The sequence below is a fragment of the Talpa europaea genome (genome assembly GCF_964194135.1).
Source record: "Talpa europaea genome assembly, chromosome: 12".
NCBI lineage: Eukaryota > Metazoa > Chordata > Mammalia > Eulipotyphla > Talpidae > Talpa > Talpa europaea.
In genome coordinates this window covers 101,023,800-101,043,477 of record NC_140079.1, presented here as the reverse complement: position 1 = coordinate 101,043,477, position 19,678 = coordinate 101,023,800, and the positions used below count along the sequence as shown (strand labels likewise).

At 61.8% G+C, this 19,678-nt stretch overlaps 1 protein-coding gene across 1 annotated transcript; it reads left to right on the top strand.

The window, feature by feature from the left end:
• Window positions 1-424: 424 nt before the first annotated feature.
• Window positions 425-19,327, top strand: LOC311181813 (uncharacterized protein C16orf96; the record flags this gene model as incomplete). Its single annotated transcript, XM_084250254.1, has 17 exons — window positions 425-841; window positions 2,221-2,325; window positions 3,308-3,388; window positions 3,547-3,633; window positions 3,727-5,284; window positions 6,767-6,852; window positions 7,168-7,278; window positions 7,579-7,704; window positions 8,014-8,088; window positions 8,757-8,921; window positions 12,107-12,225; window positions 12,745-12,807; window positions 14,919-15,011; window positions 15,865-16,042; window positions 16,142-16,235; window positions 18,464-18,529; window positions 19,101-19,327. 17 exons carry the CDS (start codon window positions 425-427, stop codon window positions 19,325-19,327), a joined length of 3,651 nt encoding a protein of 1,216 aa, XP_084106380.1.
• Between the last annotated feature and the right edge of the window lie 351 nt (window positions 19,328-19,678).

The window sequence follows — 19,678 nt, the reverse complement described above, 5'->3', positions numbered from 1 at the left end:
TGGAATCTTTGGGCTCTTCTCTACCTTCTCGTTTCTCAAACCTGGGCTTTTTTAACCCCAAGAACTCTGTTTTCTGCCCTGACTCTGGAGGCTTCCAGGAGCAAGCTGCCTGTCCACCAGCTTCCCCACACATGGGTTGGAAAGGACCATGGTTCTGACACAGACAAAGGACTTGAACGGAATGGCTGGCCGTGCTGTCCAGACACCCACCGGCTCCCGCGAGCACCTGCCTGCGCCGGCTCTGGAAGCAGCTTGTCCACGTTCTCTGGTGTCCTAGCAACCAGAACCTTGTTTGAGTTCTGGCCCAGACAGGGCCATTTCCCCCTGACCCCAGGCCTGTCTGTGTGGCTTGAGGGTCCACTGCAAGCCACCCCTTGTCCCCTCTCCCCCGGATGCGCAGAACCACAGCGCCCCCACCAACAGAATGAGCTTCTCAGTCACCTACAGCGAGCTGATCGACATCGCCATCCCGCGGGGTGGCGTGATCAACTTCAAGGCCCTGCACCTCCTGCTGCAGGGCATCCTGGACCACATCCACATAGCCGAGCTCAAGAAGGTGCTCACGGGCGACGAGGACTTCCTGCAGACCTCGGCGGTGTTCACGCCCCGGGAGGGGGACGCCCAGCCCATCATCAACCCCATGAAGAGGCTCAGCAATGTCTTCGACCACGTGGTGGACCGCATGGACAGGATGGAGAGCCAGCTGGCTGCCCTGCAGGACCTGCCCTCCACCATCCAGCTGCTGGAGGGCAGCCAGGGTGCCGGCAGGCCCGCCGAGGCGCTATGGCACCTGATCAAGATCCGGAAGATGGTGGAAGGCAACGAAGAAGCCCTCGCCAAGGTAAGCCACACGCCTCCCTAGCTGTCAGTCCAAGCCCCCAGGCCCTGTTACCTGGCCCCCTTGGGACAGGTGAGGAATTTGGCTTTGGAGCCAGGCCACACCACAGCCCCAGGCCACGCCAGAGCCCCAGGCCTTCTCGGAGAGACGGCCCTTTCCCGTCTTAGCTCCCCCCTGCCCGGCTCCATGTCTTTCAGCTGTCTTTTTTTTTTTTTTTAGATTTCTTTTTATTCATTTATGCACACAAGAACCAGGGTGCAGTCCAGAGGTCCAGGGGTGAGAGGATTGACCAGAGACAGGTTGGGGAGCAGAACAGGCAGATTACTGAAATCCACTGCTGAGGGGAGCGGCGGGGAGACAGGAGAGGTCTGCTGCGCCCTGTGGGCAGCTCCCTGGCCGGGGATGGAACTTGTGCTGCAGTGGCTGGCAGCAGTTTGACAGCGCTGTCTTTAACCCCTGCACCCCCAGGGAGGCCCCTCAAATGTAATTTTGGGATAAGAGAACAGGACGTCACGCCTGGGGCACATGTCCACTCCTGGCCCTTTGGACATGGCCAGGCAGGCAGGCTCAGCCTAAGAACTGTAGTTACCCCCTCCAGCAAGTCTCGGAAGGGGGCCGGGACTAGACAGGTGCCCTGAAAGATCTCAGTTACACAGGTTTCAAGTCTGACGAGGGCAGAGGAGGGCGGAAACCTAGGTGCAGGTGTTTGTAGAAGTGATGGGCAAACACAGATGGTGTGGAAACTGGAGACGGTGGCCCTGAGGAAAGGGCCAGGGTCTTCCCTCTCCTGCCATTCCCCCACCCCACTCCGCCCCTCCCCTGAACCCTCCCTTCTCCATGGAGCTCCCCACCCCCAGCTGCCATCCCTCAACTCTCCCCACCTGCCAGGTAGGTCAGGGGCTTACACCTGTTCGCTCCTTAGGGTGCTGTTCTCATCGATTTCCCCAGAGAGGGAAGTGGCCCACCGAGGTCTCCGCATAGGAGCGGGTAGCCGTGCGCCCGGGGAGGGGTGGCCAGTGCACCCCCTGCAAGCCAAGGCAGGAGGCATCCCAGCTTTCTCCTCCCAGGACAGTTGAGAGAATGAAGGCGCAGGAGCTGGGGAGCGCCCAGCCAGCAGTCACTGTTAGCATCCTCTGGAGACTGAACTGGGCAGGCAGTGGGTTCCACCGAGTTGCTTTATGTGGAGAGATCCCTGTTTGTCAGACACGTACCAGTAGAGTCGCCCCTTCCTACCCAGAGCCGAGAGCCCAGCAGACTGTTACCTCTCCGTGTCCTTTGCTCTGAGTATGTTTCAGTCCAGGCCTTGGGAGCGGGTCTGTATTTACTTGTCCCTTCCCTAGCCAGGCCCAACTTCCTGCTTTCCTTTCCTCTCCCCGCTTCAGTCCATGACGACCCTGCAGGACTTGCTCACCGACATTCATGTACTCAAGGTCACCGCTGGGGCCCTCAGGAAGGACGTGGACATGCTGAAGGACATATTCCAGAAGGTAGGCCTCCTGGCACCCTCCGTGCTGGCCTTGCTGCTTGGACCTCGGGTGGCTGGAGTGACAAGGCAAATCTAGGAAACCTGTTCTTAGTCAAAAATCACAGCCACGCGGCAGGGCAGGAGCCTGAGTCATCTGTGAGTGGCAGAAACTTAGACCTGGTTTTGGCAAAAGAGAGAATTTATCGTCTCAATTACTAAAATGTCAAGAGATGCCTGCAGGCACAGCGGGATCTGGGTGCTACACCCAGCCTGTCTTTCTCTCTGCCTCCTTTGGGGGATAATCAGGTGCTCCCCAAGTCTTGGTGATTTCAGGCTTCTTGTTCACCAATTTAGCAGAAAGAAAACAATTCTTCCTCTTTTGGAAAGCTCTGTACCTACTGAATACTACTGTGAACCCTGGGCAGGCATGCATGCTAGTTCCTTCTGGGCCTACAAAGACTTCAACCCAGGGCCTCCCCGGTGGCACAGCCACCACCATCTTTTTTTAAAGATTCATCTATTTATTTATACAAGAACTGGGGTACAGGCCAGAGGCACGGGAGGGTGAGAGGATTCACCAGAGCCAGAGCGGGGAACAGAACAGGCAGACGGACGAAATACACTGCTGAGGGGAGCAGCGGGCGATGACAGGAGAGGTCTGCCGCGCCATGTGGGATTCTTGCCGGCCAGCTGGGATCGAACCCACATTGCAGAGGCTGCGGACAGCTTCACAGCGCTGCGCTCAACCGCCTGCGCTACCAGGGGAGGCCCCATGACAGGCTGTTAAGAGGCCCTGCAGCAGAGTCGCTGAGTGCTTCTTAGCCCAGCATTTCCCAAACTTATTTGCCCAGGGAACCTTTTTCCAGCCCTTTCCCACTTACTGGGAAATACTAGCTTTGGAATCTGTCGTCCGGCTTGTTCCTCTGGGCCAGGCCCTGGTATGTGGCTGTGAGAAGACGCAGGGCTGGCACCACCCTGGCTCACGGGCTCGGCTCATTTCACAGATGCCCCCGGAAAAAGTGGACAGTATCTCCAAAGATTTGAAATCGCAGCAGCAGAAGATGAATGCCCTGCAGCGGGAGATGGTGAGAGCCCTGCTGTCCCCTCTCCCAGCCCCTCTTCCCCTCCCCCTCCAGGCTCAGGGGTGCTGGGAGAAGGGAGGGGTACAGAGGACAGAACTTGGGAAGGCCCAGGCACCCTTGGGGTCCGCCCCTTCATTCCCGACCCCCTCCACACCCCCCAGCTGACGCTTCAGAATAAAGTAGTCTCCGTCCCCAAAGCCGAGGACACGGTGCTCTGGAGTGGCCTGCACGAAGCCATGTTCCCCCGAGTAAGTGCGCCTAAGGTGGGGTAGGCAGGGCCAGGCAGCCCAGAGTGACCCTGGCTTACCCAGTCGCCTTTTCCCTTCGGGACTTTTCTACAGAGAAAGTCACAAAACCTGCAGGACTCGGAGCTGTGGACGGTTGCTGAGGATATCCAGAAGGAAAGCCCTCAGCAGATCACCGAACGCCTGACAGTTGGAGCCGAAGCTGCTGGTCACAGCCAGATCCGAGAGGCCATCCAGGGTCCCAAACCCCTGCACACTGTCTGGTACGGTCCTGAGGCCTTGATGGAACTGCAGGAAGAGGAGTCCACGCAGGCCGTCCCCCTCCCCGAGGCCCAAGTGCCAGGCGAGCCCCAGGAGCCGGGTCAGCCCCAGGAGCCGGGCCAGCCCCAGGAGCCGGGCAAGCCCCAGGGGCCGGAACCTAAACCTGGGCCCGCCACCACAGCTGGACCGGGGCCTGGGCTGGGGCCTGGCATGACGCCTAGGTTCATGGCAGGACCTTGGCCTGCTTTCAGACCTGGGCCTGTCCCCGGGCCTGGTTCAGCCTTTGGACCGGGACAGGCCACCGGATCTGGGCAGGCCTTCGGACCAGGACCAGCCTTCGGACCTGGGCAGGCTTTCGGACCAGGGCCGGCCTTAGCACCGGGACCTGCTTCAGGACAGGGACCAGCCTTCAGACCAGGATCAGCCTTTGGACCGGGACCAGCTTCAGGACCAGGACCGGCCTTAGAACTGGGACCAGCCTTTGGACAAGGGCAGGCCTTAGGACCCAGGCCTGTGCCTGGTCCCGGGCCTGTGCCTGGACCTGGGCCTGTGCCTGGTCCCGGGCCTGTGCCTGGACTTGTGTCTGCGCCGGACACTCAGCCCACACCACCAGGCTTCTGGCCTATGCCACCAGGAGGCTGGCCTCCTCCCAGAGGCTTCACTGCCCCTAGCCGTTTGCCTTCCTGGGGCATGGACTATTCATCTGGCCTACCTGGCCAGCCCCAGAGCTCCAGGGAGCTTCGTGGGCCTCCTAAGCTGTGGCCGCCCCCCTACCAGGCAGAGGGCCTCCCCCCGCTCTCAGAAAATGAGCAAGGTCTCCCCCCAGAGGTTGCGAGAGTCACTCAGTCTCGAGCCTCCAGGGACGGGGCCCTCGATGTACCCCCTAAGCGTTCTCCATCTACCCTTAAGCGGATAAAAACCTCTGCTTCTGTGGCCGCAGCCGCTGCTGCCGCCTATGCTGCCGCCGCTGCCTCAGCAGCCCAGACAGTCAGGGCTGCTGTCAAATTTGTTGAGGATGTCCCTGCCACCAAGCTGGCCACCAAGGCCACCACCAAGGCCGCGTCCGGGCCCCTGGGGGTCTTTGCAGATGAGCTGGGTGCCGGGTCCTCCCGCGGAGCCACTAAGGACCTCCACAAGGCCGTCCAGGTGGAAGACGTGTCAGATGTGGGGTACGAGGACTTATCCCTGCTCTACATGTCTATGCACGCCCCTTCCGACCCAGTCCTGGCCCAGGCCATGCTGTCTGCCAGCGAGGCCATGACCCTGGAAGAGAAGAAGGATGCCATCAAGATGTCCTTGAGCCACATGGCCCAGATGCCCATCAGACACGACTCCCTGAAGGAAGAGATGGTGCAGCTGTTGTCCAAGCTGCAGCAGCGCCTGGACCACCTGTGTAGGTGCCACCAGCTGGGGCGGGCCGGGGCCGGCCGGGCCCCCCAGCCGCCCAGGAGGCCTCTTTCCCTTCCTCTTGTCCCCCCAGCAAAACCTGCATTCGCTCACTAGCCATGCATTCGTTTAACTTAAATATTAGCCTCTTGCTGACCTGTTCTTTTATCATGAGTGTCATGATGTCTAAGAGAAGGGGGAAGCTGAGTCTAAAGTGGAGTTTGAGGAGTCACGTGTGGGGACTCACCCTGAGAGACGCGTAGCCAGCCCCGCTGTGGGCTGATGTGGGGTTAGGAACTACCGCTGGGCAAACCTGGCTCTTGCAGGCTCCAGGCATGGTCTGGGGGGTCACTGGGACCAGGACACTTTTGCTCCCTTTTCACACCATGACAGGCACTAAATCACGGGGACAGAGACTGCCTGGTACAGAGCTCTCAGCCCTGGCCACACCTCAGCACCCCTGATGGGGCAGGCTGCAGGGCGCACCCCAGAGTCTTGTACTCGGGTGATCTGGATGGAGCCCTAGTCCTAACCCTTATAGCCCTAACCTCACCCCCCACTCCTAACCCCTGGCTGTCACCCTCACCTTCACCCTCACCCCTAACTCCTAACCCTCTCCCGGTGACCCCCAGCCACTCCCAGGTGATGCTGCCGCTGCCCCTGCCCCCGGGGACACCACGGGCCGCCCTCCTGCTCTCTGTGCGCTCCCTCCATGCGCGACCCCAGTGAGACCCACATGTGCCGCGGCCGGGACTGGCAGTGCCTTGAGGGCCTCGAGAAGTGGAATTTCACGTAGCTCAGGGACCCACGTCTGCTGTGAATACCGGGCGCAGCTAGTCAGTCATGCATCCCAATGTGAAACCTAAAGCTTTAATAACCGGCTCCCCTCTGACCAGCCGCCACATTTACTAAGAAAACGAAAGGCGCTTGCGGTGGGTCCCCGCTGAGGTTCCTGGCTGTGCCTGTGTGTCTCCTTCGAGCTGGATATGGGGCACCTGTTTTTAGCTCCTTTTCTTTTTTCCAGAGCCCCCTTCCTGTCCTGGGCAGGCTGCACGCACGCTCACGCGCAGGGCACGCCACGGCTTCGCTCAGGGCCACTCCTCGGGGGTATTGCGCTCCAGATGGCTCCCCAAGGCTCGTGCTGGTGGCCCGAGTCCCCTGTGCTTTGGGCGTTCGGGAGGGGGTGAGCGGAAGCCCAGGTGGACCCCGCACACACATCGCGCTTTGAATCAGCACCAAAGCAGGGCCGTGGTTTTCTCAGTGACAGATTAAAATGATGCTACTGCGGGCGAAGCAGGTCAGCTAACACACTCTGTCAGAGTCAGTCTCACCTGCTTCTGCGTCGATGTTTGTGTAAAGTGTCACTAGTGGAAGTGTCCCTGACGCGGAGGCCCCAGGCTCTCGGGCCTTTCTGTGGGTCAGCACCCCCTGGGTGCCTCGGTGGGGCGGAGATGAAGCAGCCCCCCACCTCGTCTGCCTTTGCTTTCAGCTGACATCAGCGCCTCCTCCAAGCTCGGGAAGACAGTGGACATGTTGCAGGACAAGATTGACAACCTCTTCAAGTCCAGGATGAAGGTCAGTGTCCTTGGTACAAGAGCTTGAGGCGAGCAGATGCAGAGTCCACGGCCCCGAGCTGGGCCCCCCCCAGACCCTGTAGTGAAGGGGGACCCGGCCAGCTTGCGAGCGGCCTGGGGGCAGCTGTACCTGCAGAGGTGGACCCAGCTGGGGCAGGGGGCGGGGCGGGGCGAGGTGGCCGGGGGCCCCGGCAGTGTCCACGGCAGCTGTAAGATGGCAGGCTGCAGGCACGTGGTCTTCTCTGTCCCCCGAGCTCCCTCGGGCTGGGGCACCCCAGGAGCAGAGGCCTTGGAAGTGTCTGTGTCTCTCCTTTAGGAGGAAGAACTGGAGAGGGTTTGGGGCCACCAGGTCGAGGTCATGAAGGATCACTACATCGTGCTGAACAAAGCAGTGGAGAATGTCCAGATCCGCCTGGATGAGTTGAAGGTCCGGTGCCCGGGCGGGCCAGGGCAGGCGGGGGGGGGGGTGCGCTCCATCTGGACACCCGTGCTCGCCCTGGCGGCCCTCGGTGGTTTCTCATGTGGAACCGGGTGGCTCCTCGTCCATGGAAGACAGGCGAGCCCCACTCCCCACAATCCAAAGCAGAAGGGCCTGGCCAGCGTCTTGCTGACCACCAGGTCGCTGGCCCCTGGAAGATACCCGGCCCAGATGAAGGCGCAGAAGGTGCTGAGTGAGTGAGTGAGTGAATGGGAGGGCTTCCTACGTCCCCGCATTGCCCCGAAACAGCCTGTTCTGAGCGCTCTGTTCACGGGCCTGGCTGGGCAGCAGAGTCCCTGCCGTGGGGACGTGAGGATGGACAGCCTGGAGACCATGCTGGCTGGGCCTGGCCCGGAGGTGTCCCAGACCTTTGAAGTGGGGTCATGGGGTCACTCCCACTAGGGGCAGATCTCCCTCCCTGGGGTGTAAAGACACAAAATCCCAAACAGAACCCCTGGGGTCATTTCCACCATCAGAAGATGGTTTCCTCCCCTCAGTAGGTGGCCGTCGGGAGGATGAATTGGGACATGGGGTGGGAGCAATGTGTCCCCACTCCCCTACTCACCTGGCCCCCGTCCCCTGGCCCCCCACCCTAGACCCCACCCCAGGCCCGGTCCCCGGCAGGGCAGAGAGCATCCTCGAGGCTTCCCAGGGGGACTGACTGCCCTCTGCTTCTGCTCTTAGAGTATCAAGGCTCAAATAAGAAAATTAGAAATAAACAAGGCGGACAAGAAGCTGGTGGAGAAGGAGCTAAGTGAGGTGAGGAGCCCCGGCCCACCCCGCCCCGGGCCCCTGTCCCACCGGGGAAGCAGGTGGTTTCCAGGGTTTCCTTCCGCCTCTGCATCCGTGGCCAGGTTGCCCCCCAACAAAGCATCTCAAGGCTGCCCCACCGCTCCCATTCTCTGTGACGCAGGGCGAGTGACAGTTGTTGTGGGGACTTAAAACCATGCACCACCCAGCTTCTGTCAAGGAAAACCTCGGCTTAGGGCCTCCCTGGTGGCGCAGGCGGTTGAGCGCCACACTGTGAAGCTGTCCGCAGCCTCTGCAGCGCGGTTCCATCCCGGCCGGCTGGGCGAGAATCCCACATAGCGTGGCCGACCTCCTGTCGCGCCCGCTGCTCCTCTCAGCAGTCTATTTCGTCAGTCTGCCTGTTCTGCTCCCCGCTCTGTCTCTGGTGAATCCTCTCACCCTCCTGCACATCTGGCCTGTACCTCAATTCCTGTATAAATAAATAACTCTTTTAAAAAAAACAAAACACCTCGGCTTAGACCTGATGTTGCATTTGAGCCGCCGCGCCCCCGCGGCTGAATGTAAGGCAGGCTGGCTGTCCCGACCAGGCTGCAAAATACAGACCCAGGGACCTGACTCCTCCCCCCCGCTCCCCTCCCCCCCACCCCCAGCTGTCTTCTGTGTCCCCTCTTCCCTAGAAAGCCGACCGGGGCGTCCTGGCAGGCAAGGCGAACCGGGTGGACCTGGAGACCGCGGCGGTGGAGCTGAACGAACTGATCCAGAGCGTGCTGCTCAAGGTCATGGGCCACGAGGACGGCTGGAAGAAGGCTGTGGAGCGGCTGAGGAAGGACCTGCAGGCCAAGGTGAGGACCCTGCTCCAGCCTCGCCCCAGGCCCGGCAGCTCTAAGCAGCAAAGTTTCACAGTTTCCGAGAGTCATGCACCGGGGAGCGGCTCAGGAGGTCTCTGTCCAGATGCCGTTGTTGGAAGGCCTGGCTGGGGCGGAGGCGCACTTCTACCCCAGGCGGACCCCTCTTGCTGCCAGGGGCCACCACTCAGGGCAGCTGACTCCCCCAGAGCGAGGGAGCCCTGGGGGCACCAGAAAACCACCAGATGTGGCAACAGGTGTCACCCTCCATCAGGTCTGAAATCTCCTGGCGGTGACATGGTCAACCCTGTCCAGTGTGAGGGGGTGACCTAGAGGAGTCCACCCACCTCTCCTGGCAGTGGGACATGGGGCTGAGGGGGGGTGTTGCTGACCCCGGACAAGCCAGACGCCGGGGCAGTGTTGAGTGAATGCAGTCACAGCTGCCCTGCTTTGAACTGTGAAGGATCGATGGGTAGACCCGGGGGAGAAGCCCAGCACCCCGTGATCGTGGCCAGGGGAGCAGCTGGCAACGTCACAGCATTCAACAGATCTGCCCTGCCCCGTTGCCTCTCCCAGTCCCGCCGGCTCATCTGCATCCCCACAGCAGCCCCACAGAGCAGGCCCGGGGCGCATCTCAGGAGAACGAGCCTCACGTTTATTTTATTTTTTATTTTTAAAAAGATTTATTTATTTATTTGTTTGTTTGTTTGTTTATTTATATAAGCACTGGGTACAGTCAGCAGCGCGGGAGGGTGAGAGAATTCACCAGAGCCAGAGCGGGGAGCAGAGCAGGCAGAAGGACCCAAGACACTGCTGAGGGGAGCAGCGGGCGGCAGGAGAGGTCTGCGCGCCATGCGGGACCCTCCTCCGGTGGCCGGGGAGCAGCTGGGGATCGAACCGGTGCTGCGGAGGCTGCGGGCAGCTTCGCAACCCAGCCCTCAACTGCTGCGCCACCGGGGAGGCCCAAGCCTCACGTTTATTAAGTGGCCACCAAGCCGCCCACATCATCACAGTGACTGTGGGGTGATGTCAGACTTCTTGACGCAACAGCAGGGTGACAAAAAGCAGCACAGAGAGGTCCTCTAGATTAAGGGTCCTGTGAGGGAATGGCCAGAAGCAGCCAGAGACCTGGCAGCATCGAGAGACCCGGCCGCATCCAGAGACCTGGCCGCAAACGCGTCAGCCCCGGGTTCCACCTGCGCCAGGAGTCCTTGTTCATGGTGCGGCCGCGAGACTGTGCCTCCCGGGAAAACATCCTCCTGTGTTAAGGAAGTTATGAGTGGCATGTCCTGATGTCTGCACCTTTGTAAAGAAAACGCATCCAGGCCCCAGCGATGACACCTAGACGGGAGGCTCTCCCCCCAAGAGCAGCAGGGCCTCTGGGGACTCTCCGCCCCAGCAATGCCCATGGCCCGCCGGCCGGCCGGCAGCTTCTTCCCGTGCTGAGGCTTGGCGCCCGAGTCAGCCATTTCACTAAGGCTTGCAAAGGGGCGACTGTCCTCATCCAACCATGTGTGTCAGCCGGAGAGCTGTGAAGAGGCTCTCTCCCTCACGCCCGAGCCCCCGCCTGCAGTGCGGTTCTTTCAGGAAAGACAGGAACAATGGCGAATTGCAGCTTTAGCTACCAAGCTTCGGGGCAAGATGCTGGTGCACGCCCCACCTTCCGTGACTCCTTGTTTCTGTTTTTATTCTTTGTTTTCCTTTTGCCCAGGGTCAGTGTTAGCGCCGGAGTTTTGTATGTTCACTCATCCTGTTGGTTCGGTTACTCTTTCTTTTTTTTTTTTTTTTTTTTTTAAGATTTATTTATTTACTTATACAAGCACCGGGTACAGTCAGAAGCGCAGGAGGGCGAGAGAATTCACCAGAGCCAGAGCAGGGAGCAGAGCAGGCAGAAGGACCGTACACTGCTGAGGGGAGCAGCGGGCGGCAGGAGAGGTCTGCGCGCCATGTGGGACCCTCCTCTGGTGGCCGGGGAGCAGCCGGGGATCGAACCGGCGCTTCAGAGGCTGCGGGCAGATTCGCAACCCAGCGCTCAACCGCTGCGCCACCGGGGAGGCCCCGGCTACTCTTTCTTTTGTCCCACATGGTGTCATCTTTGGTCTGCAAGCTGGTTTCTGCGACCTTTGGCTCGTCCATCCGTCTGGGATCACTTGCTTGCTTTTGAAAATGACAAGGTGTCCAGGCTCCTCTTCACCACTGCCTTCTTCAGACCCGAGCCCGGCGTTTCTCCTTAGCAGCTTGGTTCCTGTGAATGCAAATGGTGGCTAGAGGTGAAAACCTGGGTCCTGGAGGGAGCCCTCCTGCAACTGGGAAGTTCCACCTGGGAGGACTCAGTCTGCCATTTTCTCACAACAAGACATGGAATTACCTTTTGACCCAACTCTCCCACTCCCAGCTCAGGAGAAATGAAATGAAAACTTGATGACCTCACAGAACCTGTACACGAATGTCCACAGCGACATTATTAATACCCACCTCCCCAAGTGGAGGCCATCCAACTGTCCACCAACACATGAACAGATAAACAGAATGTGGTCTGGGCACGTCGTGGAATATTACTCAGCCATGAAAAGGAGTGAAGCACTGGCACCTGCTACAACCTGGATAAACCTGGAGAACATGATTCTGAGGGAAAGAAGCCAGACATGAAGTCCACATCACATAGGAGCCCTTTTCTAGAAATGTCCAGAATGGGCAACTCTCTAGACAGAAAATAGATGAGTGGCTTCCAAGACTAGGAGTTTAGGGGGAAATGAGGGGTGACTGGTTATGGGAAAGGGGTTTCTTTGAGAGTGATGGGAATGTTTTTAAGTTGTTGCGCAGCTCTGTGAATCTGCAAGAGCCACCGACTGTTTACGTTCGGCTCAGTAGCTCTGTGTTGAAGGTGTGACTATCAGGTCTCTGCCCCGCCCCCGGGAGAAATGTCTTTTCCAGGTTGCAGTTGAGCAGTGGGCTTTGCCTCATGTCTGGGAGGCAGTAACTGGGGGGATCTTGACCTTGGCAGCTGTGCCGGCCCCTTCCAGCAGCGGGGCACAAACCTTCCTCCATCTCAGCCGTGTTCCCTCTCCCTGACCACCTCACTTTTGTGTTTACCTCGTGGTGCTTCTGTGACTCCCCGGGCAGAACCTTTGTGGAGGAGGCAGGTGTGCGTGCACTCACCGCTCTCCCCTGGCTGCTCACAGCTGCCCCAGCACGACTTGGACAGTCTGCGGGTGGAGATGGACGAGGTCTGGATGGTGATGCGGAAGCTGCTGATGGACGGCATCCGATTTGACCCCGACAGCGCTGCCGGCTTTAGGAAGTGAGCACCTTCCGGGCAGGGGAACTGCTCCTGGAGGCTGGGGACACCCTCCCTCCAGGGAGACGACAGGGTACCCCAGCCTGAGTGTAGGGGTGGGGGTGTGTGGCTGAGTGTACTCTTGGGCTTGGGGGGCAGCTCTGGCCTTGGCGAGAGAAGACACATCTGCTCCAAAGCCCCTTGGCCACAAATGAGGAAACTGAAGCTCAGAGTGGGAAGGGGCCCTGCAAGGCTACACGGGGAGCCTGGGCGGGTCAGGACAGGCACCCCGGGGAGAGGGCCTGGTGCACCAGGGAGGCTCTGGTCCTCAGATCACCCTCCTGGCCCTGAATATCCACCTTTCCAGAAAGCTCCTGGCCTTAGGGACCTCCATTGTGTTTGGGGCCGGGAGATAAGCTACACACACTTTTATCCTCCCCCTCTGCCCTGCGGCCCCATGAGCTAGGCCGGCCTGCGGGTGCCGGTGTGGGGAGGCCGGGCCTGAGGCAGGCGGAGCCTCCCCTGAGCGCCGCTGTCCCGCAGGAAACTCTTCGAGCGCGTGAAATGCATCTCGTGCGACCGGCAGGTGGACATGATGAGCAGCCCGTGAGTGCCCGCCAGGGGGCGCGCGCGCCCCACTGCTGCCTGCGCCGCCCCTCCCGCGGGTCCTGTCCTGCGTGGGGGCCCCTCCCCCTCCCCTCCTCTCCCCTCCTCCTCCCCTCCTCCCCCCCGCGCTGTCTGCTGCCCTCTGTGTGTCCAGGGTCGCAATCGCCTCCTAGAGGAGGCCCCGGGGCTAGCTGGGGGCGCACGTGCGTGCAGGTCACAGCCCGAGCTTCCATCTGCTGCGGGGGGAGACTCAATCTGAAGCCGCCGTCCACGCGCGGCCCACCGGCGCGTCCCCACGCCCCACCCCCGCGCCTCTCCTCTCCACGCATCTGCCTGTTCTGGGCGCTCCACACCAGGGGAGTGTGGCCTCGGGGGTGCGGCACGCGGCTTGCAGGGGCGGGGTGAGGGGGCCGCTGCGGGACACCCCGTGGCAGGGACAGCCTCCCCCCTTACTAGCATCTGCTTCCCGTCTTGGAGCTGCTGGGAGCTGGGAGCGTGTACGTCTGTGTTGTCACCCACCGGCGTCCAGACTTTGGGGGTGTCAACCGAGCAGTGGAGTGCTGGATTGTAGGGTGATGCTGCCTAACTTTGTGAGGCGCTGCCCAGACTGTTCTCTGCTGTGGTTAAGAACTGGGATCTTGCAGTGACCAGGCCTCTGCGGTGCTAGCCCGGCCCAGCCAAGGGACACCCCCCTGCACCCCCACCCCCCAGGCAGGGTCACCTTCAAGCAGAGGCTTTGGAGCAACAGCTAGAGTTTTCCTTCAACTCACAGATATCTAGTTGCAGTGTTATTTATAATAGTTGAGGGGAGGGCCTCCCTGGTAGCGCAGGGGTTAAGTCTCGCATTATGAAGCTATCTGCAGCCACTGCAGCATGGCACGGGCACGAGTTCAATCCCCGGTTAGGGAGGTGACCCCCAGGGCGCAGCAGACCTCTCCTGATTCGCCTGCTGCTCCCCTCAGCAGTGGATTTCAGTCGATGAGCCTGTTCTGCTCCCCACTCTGTCTCTGGTGAGTCCTTTCACACAGACCCCATCTCTGGCCTACACCCCAGTTCTTGTATGCATAAATAAAATAAATCTTAAAAAAATAGTTTAGGGGAGAAATAAAAGGAAACAACCCCAAAGTGGCAAACACGTTGTTGTACATTCCTCTGGACAGGTCACTCCTGGGAACGGAGCCTCCCGTGGGGATGGTCTGTGACGCCGTGTCTGGTCCCGCAGCCGCCTTCACTGTGGTCCCAGCACCTGCACTCTGGCCAATGCAGATTAAATTTTGTTTTAATTCAGTTCATTTAAATGTAAATTGCCCTGTTAAATGCCACGCAGGGCCAGTGCCCGTGGGGCACGTGGGGAACGTGATGACCAGGGGGAGTCTGCAGCGACTTGAGTGAGGCGAGCAAGCAGGGTGTCAGCTCCGGCCCTGCTTCTGTTGAAATATGCATAAATGCGGGGAAACCCTGGGAGGACAGGCGAGATCATTGGTCACACGGAGAAAGCTGCATTTGGGTTTCTGGGTGGTTTTCTGTGCCTTCTAAAGTGCTGCCTGTCAGCGTGTTATTACTTCAAGCTTTTGTCCTGGCTTAAACACATGCAGCCGAGGAGGTATGTCCTTCGCAGTATGTGACTCTTCCCCTGTGTCCACCCCTGCCCCCTCTGCACACATCGAGGTGCAGAGAGCAGCAGCCCCTCGGAAGGCTGTGTAGCTTGTCACTGAGGTCAAGTCCATGTAACACACGTGAGCCATTTTAAACCCAGCAGCTCGGCGGGCTTAGAGCATTCACGCGGCACAACCATCCCCGCCTCCAGCACTGGAGCGTCTGTCACCCCAGGAGGAGGCCCCATCAGCCGTCACTCCCCAGCTCCTCCCCCCAGGCCCTGGGAGCCCCCAGTCTGTCTTCATCCTGTTTCTAGAATTTCCCTATTTTGGCTTTCACCACTGCCGTCAGCGCAACTGTCTTTTATGACTCATGGCCCTTCCCCAGGCTCCTGAGCTGTGCATGTTGGGCCCTGATGTGAACTTTCCCGGGAGAACAAGCTTGAGCCTGGGCTTCCTGGAGGAGGAGGCAGTTGCGGTCACGTGCGCCTCCCACCTGGCTTGTGTCTCCACCAGGCAACTCATCACCGTCCGCAAAGCCCAGCTGCTGTCCAGGCTGCGACCGGCCAGCGCCGACAGCTATGAGTACCTGCAGCGACAGCAGATGAGGTGCACGGGCTGGGCCTCCCCAGGGCGGTCTCCGGGGTGCCTGGGAGCTGCAGAGCCAAAGCCTATCCTGAGGCCTTGCTGGCCAGCTGCAAGGGAGGCCTTGAGGGGGTGGCGGGGAAGGGGGAGGGGCGAAAGGAACCGACGGATCTGTTGGACTTCTGGTACCGGCCAGCACTGTGGGGGTGGTCATGGGCCAGTGCTGTGGGGGACAGTCTCGTGGACACTCACACCCCCACGAGCTAGGTTCGTTTCTGCGAGGAAGGAGGCCATGGCCGTGGGGCCTCCATGAGCCTTTGGCCGAGCAGGCACGGCCCCGACGGTCAGGGACGCCAGATCCTTGTGCGTCCCTCGGAGGGGTGTGCTGGTACCACCCCTCTCACGGTTGGAGAAACGAGGCTCCCCACTGTCCCAGGCTACACTAGTATGTGGCGGGCCTGGCAGCCACGCTGGCTCACTGGGCCCCAGCTGACTTCCCAGCATCCCAACAACCCAACCTCGCGGATGCTTCGGCGCCCAGGTCTGGGGGTACCACTGGCAGGTGGGCCGAACAGGAGCCACAGCAATTGAGGGGTGGGACTCGGCCTGTGCCCAAGGCCCCGCCTGCCCTTGCTGGACCCCTGGAGAAGAGGGGGTTAGTAGTGTGTGTGGGCGGCGGGACCAGGGTCCGGCATGGCGGGGGCCCCGGGGGACAGAAGCCCCAACTGTCCCCCTCCGGCTCCAGCCCAGGGCTGCTCAGTGGCACTGGAAGCAATTCCAGCCTTCCCTCCACACTGGCCCGGCCCTCCGCCTGTCCTGAGGCTCCCCTGGGGTGGAGGGAGGGTCTCTGGTGGCTGATGACCCCCCTCCCTCCCAGGGAGCAGCAGCTGCAGCAGCTCCAGGACCTAGGAATGCAGCAGGGGGATCTGCAAATTGCTGGTCCCCTGCAGGACTGGGGCGACGGCCCTGCTGCCAACAACCACCTCAAGACCAGGTCACGTGACTTGACCACACTTTACCCCTATGGGGACCCTGAAGTGTTGGATTATGACACCGTGAGTCTGGCTGCAGCCCTGGTGGTGGGCGATTGGGGGCCGACTGGGTGGGCTCCGTGTGTGCCGGAGCTCCCTGAGCCCAGCTGGGCCGTCCAACAGGCCGAGGTGGACCTCCTGGGCGTGGATGGGATCCTGTACAAGGGCCGAATGAGTGACCAGGAGGGCACAGCTGGCACAGAGAAGGAGCTGGCAGGTGAGGGCCCAGGCCTTCCCGCACCCCTGCCCTGGTGTCCTGGCATAACTGGGCAGCGTGGGAGGCTGCGGGAGGGCCCAGAGCCGCCACCTCTCTGACTGGGGGTCCTCACGCAGCTGCTTGCAAAAATGGGGTCCTGCTGTATGCTGGGGAGGTGACAGGGAGCCAAAACGTCTGTCCCCCGGGTCTCCACTCTAGTGGGAGAAGCAGACCATAAGCCACTCACTGGGAGGCGAGGACCTGGCATTATGGAGATGAAAACCTGGCCTGTGGGGAGCGCCCTGGGGCCAGGACAGCTGGGGAGGACGCTGGCTGAAGGAGGGGTGCCGCGGGGCCTCCCTAAAGCAGGCAGGCTGGGTGCGCTGGGGAGAGGAAGGGTGAGTGCTGCTCGGGAGGAGGGACGGACGGGAGCGGTGAACTGGGTGGGGGCAGGTGGGACAAGCTGGTGCCAAGGCCCTGGGGTAAGTGGCAGCCAAAGTTCGGAGCCCCGAAGGATGAGGCTGTTGGCAGGAAGGGAGGCTGGCGAGGGCTCCGGCCGGCTTTGTCCCAGGCGGGAGCCGCACGCCGGGAATCCGGGAGCCACGGGAGAGAGGGCTGGGTTGAGCCAGCTGGTTCGTCCCGACCCTGCCGTGTCCCTGCGGAACTGACGCCGGAAGGGAAGGGCTCTTGCACTGGGGTGCTGGACACGGGGCTCCCCTCCCCTGGGGCTGCCGCAACAAAGGACCAGGAGGAGGCCGAGGAAGAGGAGGAGGAGGGAGGACGGGGTGGGCGGGGCAGGAGCCACCTGTGTTCCTAGAGCAGCTCCAACAGGGGCTTCTGCAGCAGGGAGTGCTGGGTCCCCGCTGCACCCCGGCCCCCCGCCTCGCCGAGCGCCTTGTCCTCACCTTGGGGGAAGCAGTGGACAGTCTTGCTGACGTGGGGAGGGATCCGGGGGGCCCGGGAGCGCTCCCGGCTGGGCACAGCACGCCTGCCAACCCCAGAACCCACGGGACACAAAGGGGATGTTCTCGGCTCAGGCTCAGGGGGCATGTCGGGCTGATGGGCGCCAGGGTGGTGCCGGGCACCTGGGTCCTTTGGGAAGCAGAGCCTGAGGCGGAGTTGGGGCCACGGCCAGCAGACCTGGCCGGTCCAGCGAGCCCAGCGGGGAGCTTCTGAACACACATGGCCGCGGCAGGACCAGGACCGGGCTCCTGGTCGTCCATGGCTGGACGGGCTCACGGGCCCTGAGCTGCAAGAGGTCGAGCTGAAGCGTGAGCTCCTGAGCTCTTCCCTTAAAGCAGACCCCCCAACTGCCCCTCCTGGGGAGGAGTCACTCCGCTAGTAACCCCTGAGCCCCACTGGCGCCAGAGGGACGCCACGGGAGACCTGCGTGGCCAACACAACTGTCACCGCCCCTGGAGCGCTCTCAGCCCCCGGGGGACAGTCAGCTGCAATGTAATGACGAGTGACCTCCGTGAGTAACAGACACGCGCGGGGACAGACAGCGACCCGGGAGGGTCCCCTGAGAGGCAGGGGCCTGCCTGAGGGCACAGCCAAGGAAGGGCTCAGGTGCTGCCTGTGAGGGGAGCTCCATGGCCCTGAAACTGGCCCCCCACTCCAGACCTGGGTGCCCTGCGGGGGTGCCAGCAAGCCCCCCTCCCCTACGCCTCCTCTCGTCGTCTTCTGGCCCGCAGCGGCCCGTGGCCTGTGTGGCGGGTGCGGGGGGTGGCGCTTGGCTGGACGTGGAAAGAGGTTCAGCAGCGAAGACAGAGTCAGCTGCAAATGGCCACATCGTGTCGGGTCCCATTTCTGTGAACCGTCGAGCAGGCAGCTGGCGGGACCGAGCGGGCCGCGCGAGGGGCGGGGGCTGGACGGCGACCCGCACCTGCTGCGCGTGAGCTGAACGCCGGGATGGTTCCCGCTGCTCGGCTGCTTCGGGTGCAGTGAATGCCACCTTCAGCAATGCGCCTGCGCACACGCCAAGCACGGCGGCGGGCGGGCATGGTGGTGCCCTGAGAGTGGCCGCGCGGCTGACCGGTCACCGGTCCCCAGCCCCCCACCTGCATCCTGCGGGGACGCCGGGCGACCGCCTCCCCCTTGGCCTCAAGCTTTCAGGAAGGTCCAGACTCAGGAAGGCTGGGAGGGCTGGGCCCTGAGCCCGAGGATTCCCCAGAGTCAAGTAGGCGGCGGCTGGGGGGCCCTCTGGAAGGGCCTGTCCCTGCCTGACTCCCCCCTCCTGTGCCGCGAAGCCGTGAAGTTCCCGCGCCCTCCGCTGAGGAACCTGGACGACCACTCGCGCCTCGGCGTCTCCTCCTGTGAGTGCCCATCCCTCCAGCCACGGGCTCCGCTGGCTCCCGGCAGGCCTGCCTGTCCCACCCGAGGCTCCCTTGCCTCCTCGTCTATCTCCCACCTGCGCTGCCCCAGGCAGGCACCCAGCTCCCTGGCCGGGACCTCCAGCCGTCCCAGGCGCCTGTGTGGCCCTGCAGGGGGGCTTCCTGGCCCAGGAGCTGGCTGCAGCGGGGTAAGGGAGCCCATTCATCCTCCTGGCCGTCTGCCAGGGGGCCCCGGGAGCCAGGCTGGCGGCACTGAGCTGATGCGCACCCCCCTATCTCCGGGCCCACGCACTTTCTCCCAGATAAACGGCCTTGAGGGGAGCCAGAGCTGGTCCAGAGCCGAGTCCCAGGCTCCAAGTCCTGTGTCCCCTCGGAGCATCCACTTCTGGGGCCCTTCAACTTGGTCATCCCAGGAAGGTCAAGGGGGCTGAGACGGGGGAGCCGCAGCAAAGCACTGCTGATCTTGGGCTTCTCCTTAGGAGGATGAGCTGTCGGGCCAGCCTCTGCCCAGAATGTTCTTGGGACACCTCCTTGGTCTCTCCTGCCCCTCCAGCCCTGCACCCCTACACCGGTGTCCGCTCAGCCACCTCGGGCCTACACCAGACCGTGCCGGCTCGGCCTCCGTCTCTGCCGCCCCTGACACTGCTGCCGCGGCTGCCGCCCTCCCTGCGGGACCTGCGGGACCCCCTCCTGGCCCCAGGCCCTGCCAGGCACCCCAGGCCTCTGCGCTCTGAGACCCGGACCAACATCCAGCCCACCGAGGAACCCACTAAACTGTGAGCTCTGCGCCCCCTCCCCTCCCCACCCCCAGGCTGGGCCTGAACCTGGGGCACACGTGGGGCCCTGGACACCGGACATGGGGGGTCTCCACAGGGACTCATTTGAACCCGTGGCCCTTTTAACTCTCCGCCCCCAAACACGCACAGCACAAGCGCGCCCGCCAGCTCGTCGAGACGGCAGCTTCCCAGGTTGAATTTTCTGCTGAGCCAATTTAATGCCTTGACCGACTCCCAGCACAGCACCGCTAGGGTGGTTTTGGAAGCAATCACTTGCCTTTTTATTTTGCCGAAATGATTTCACGAGGACCCGCGCCCCCCGGCTGCGGCCGGTGCCCATTTTCCTTGGGGCCAT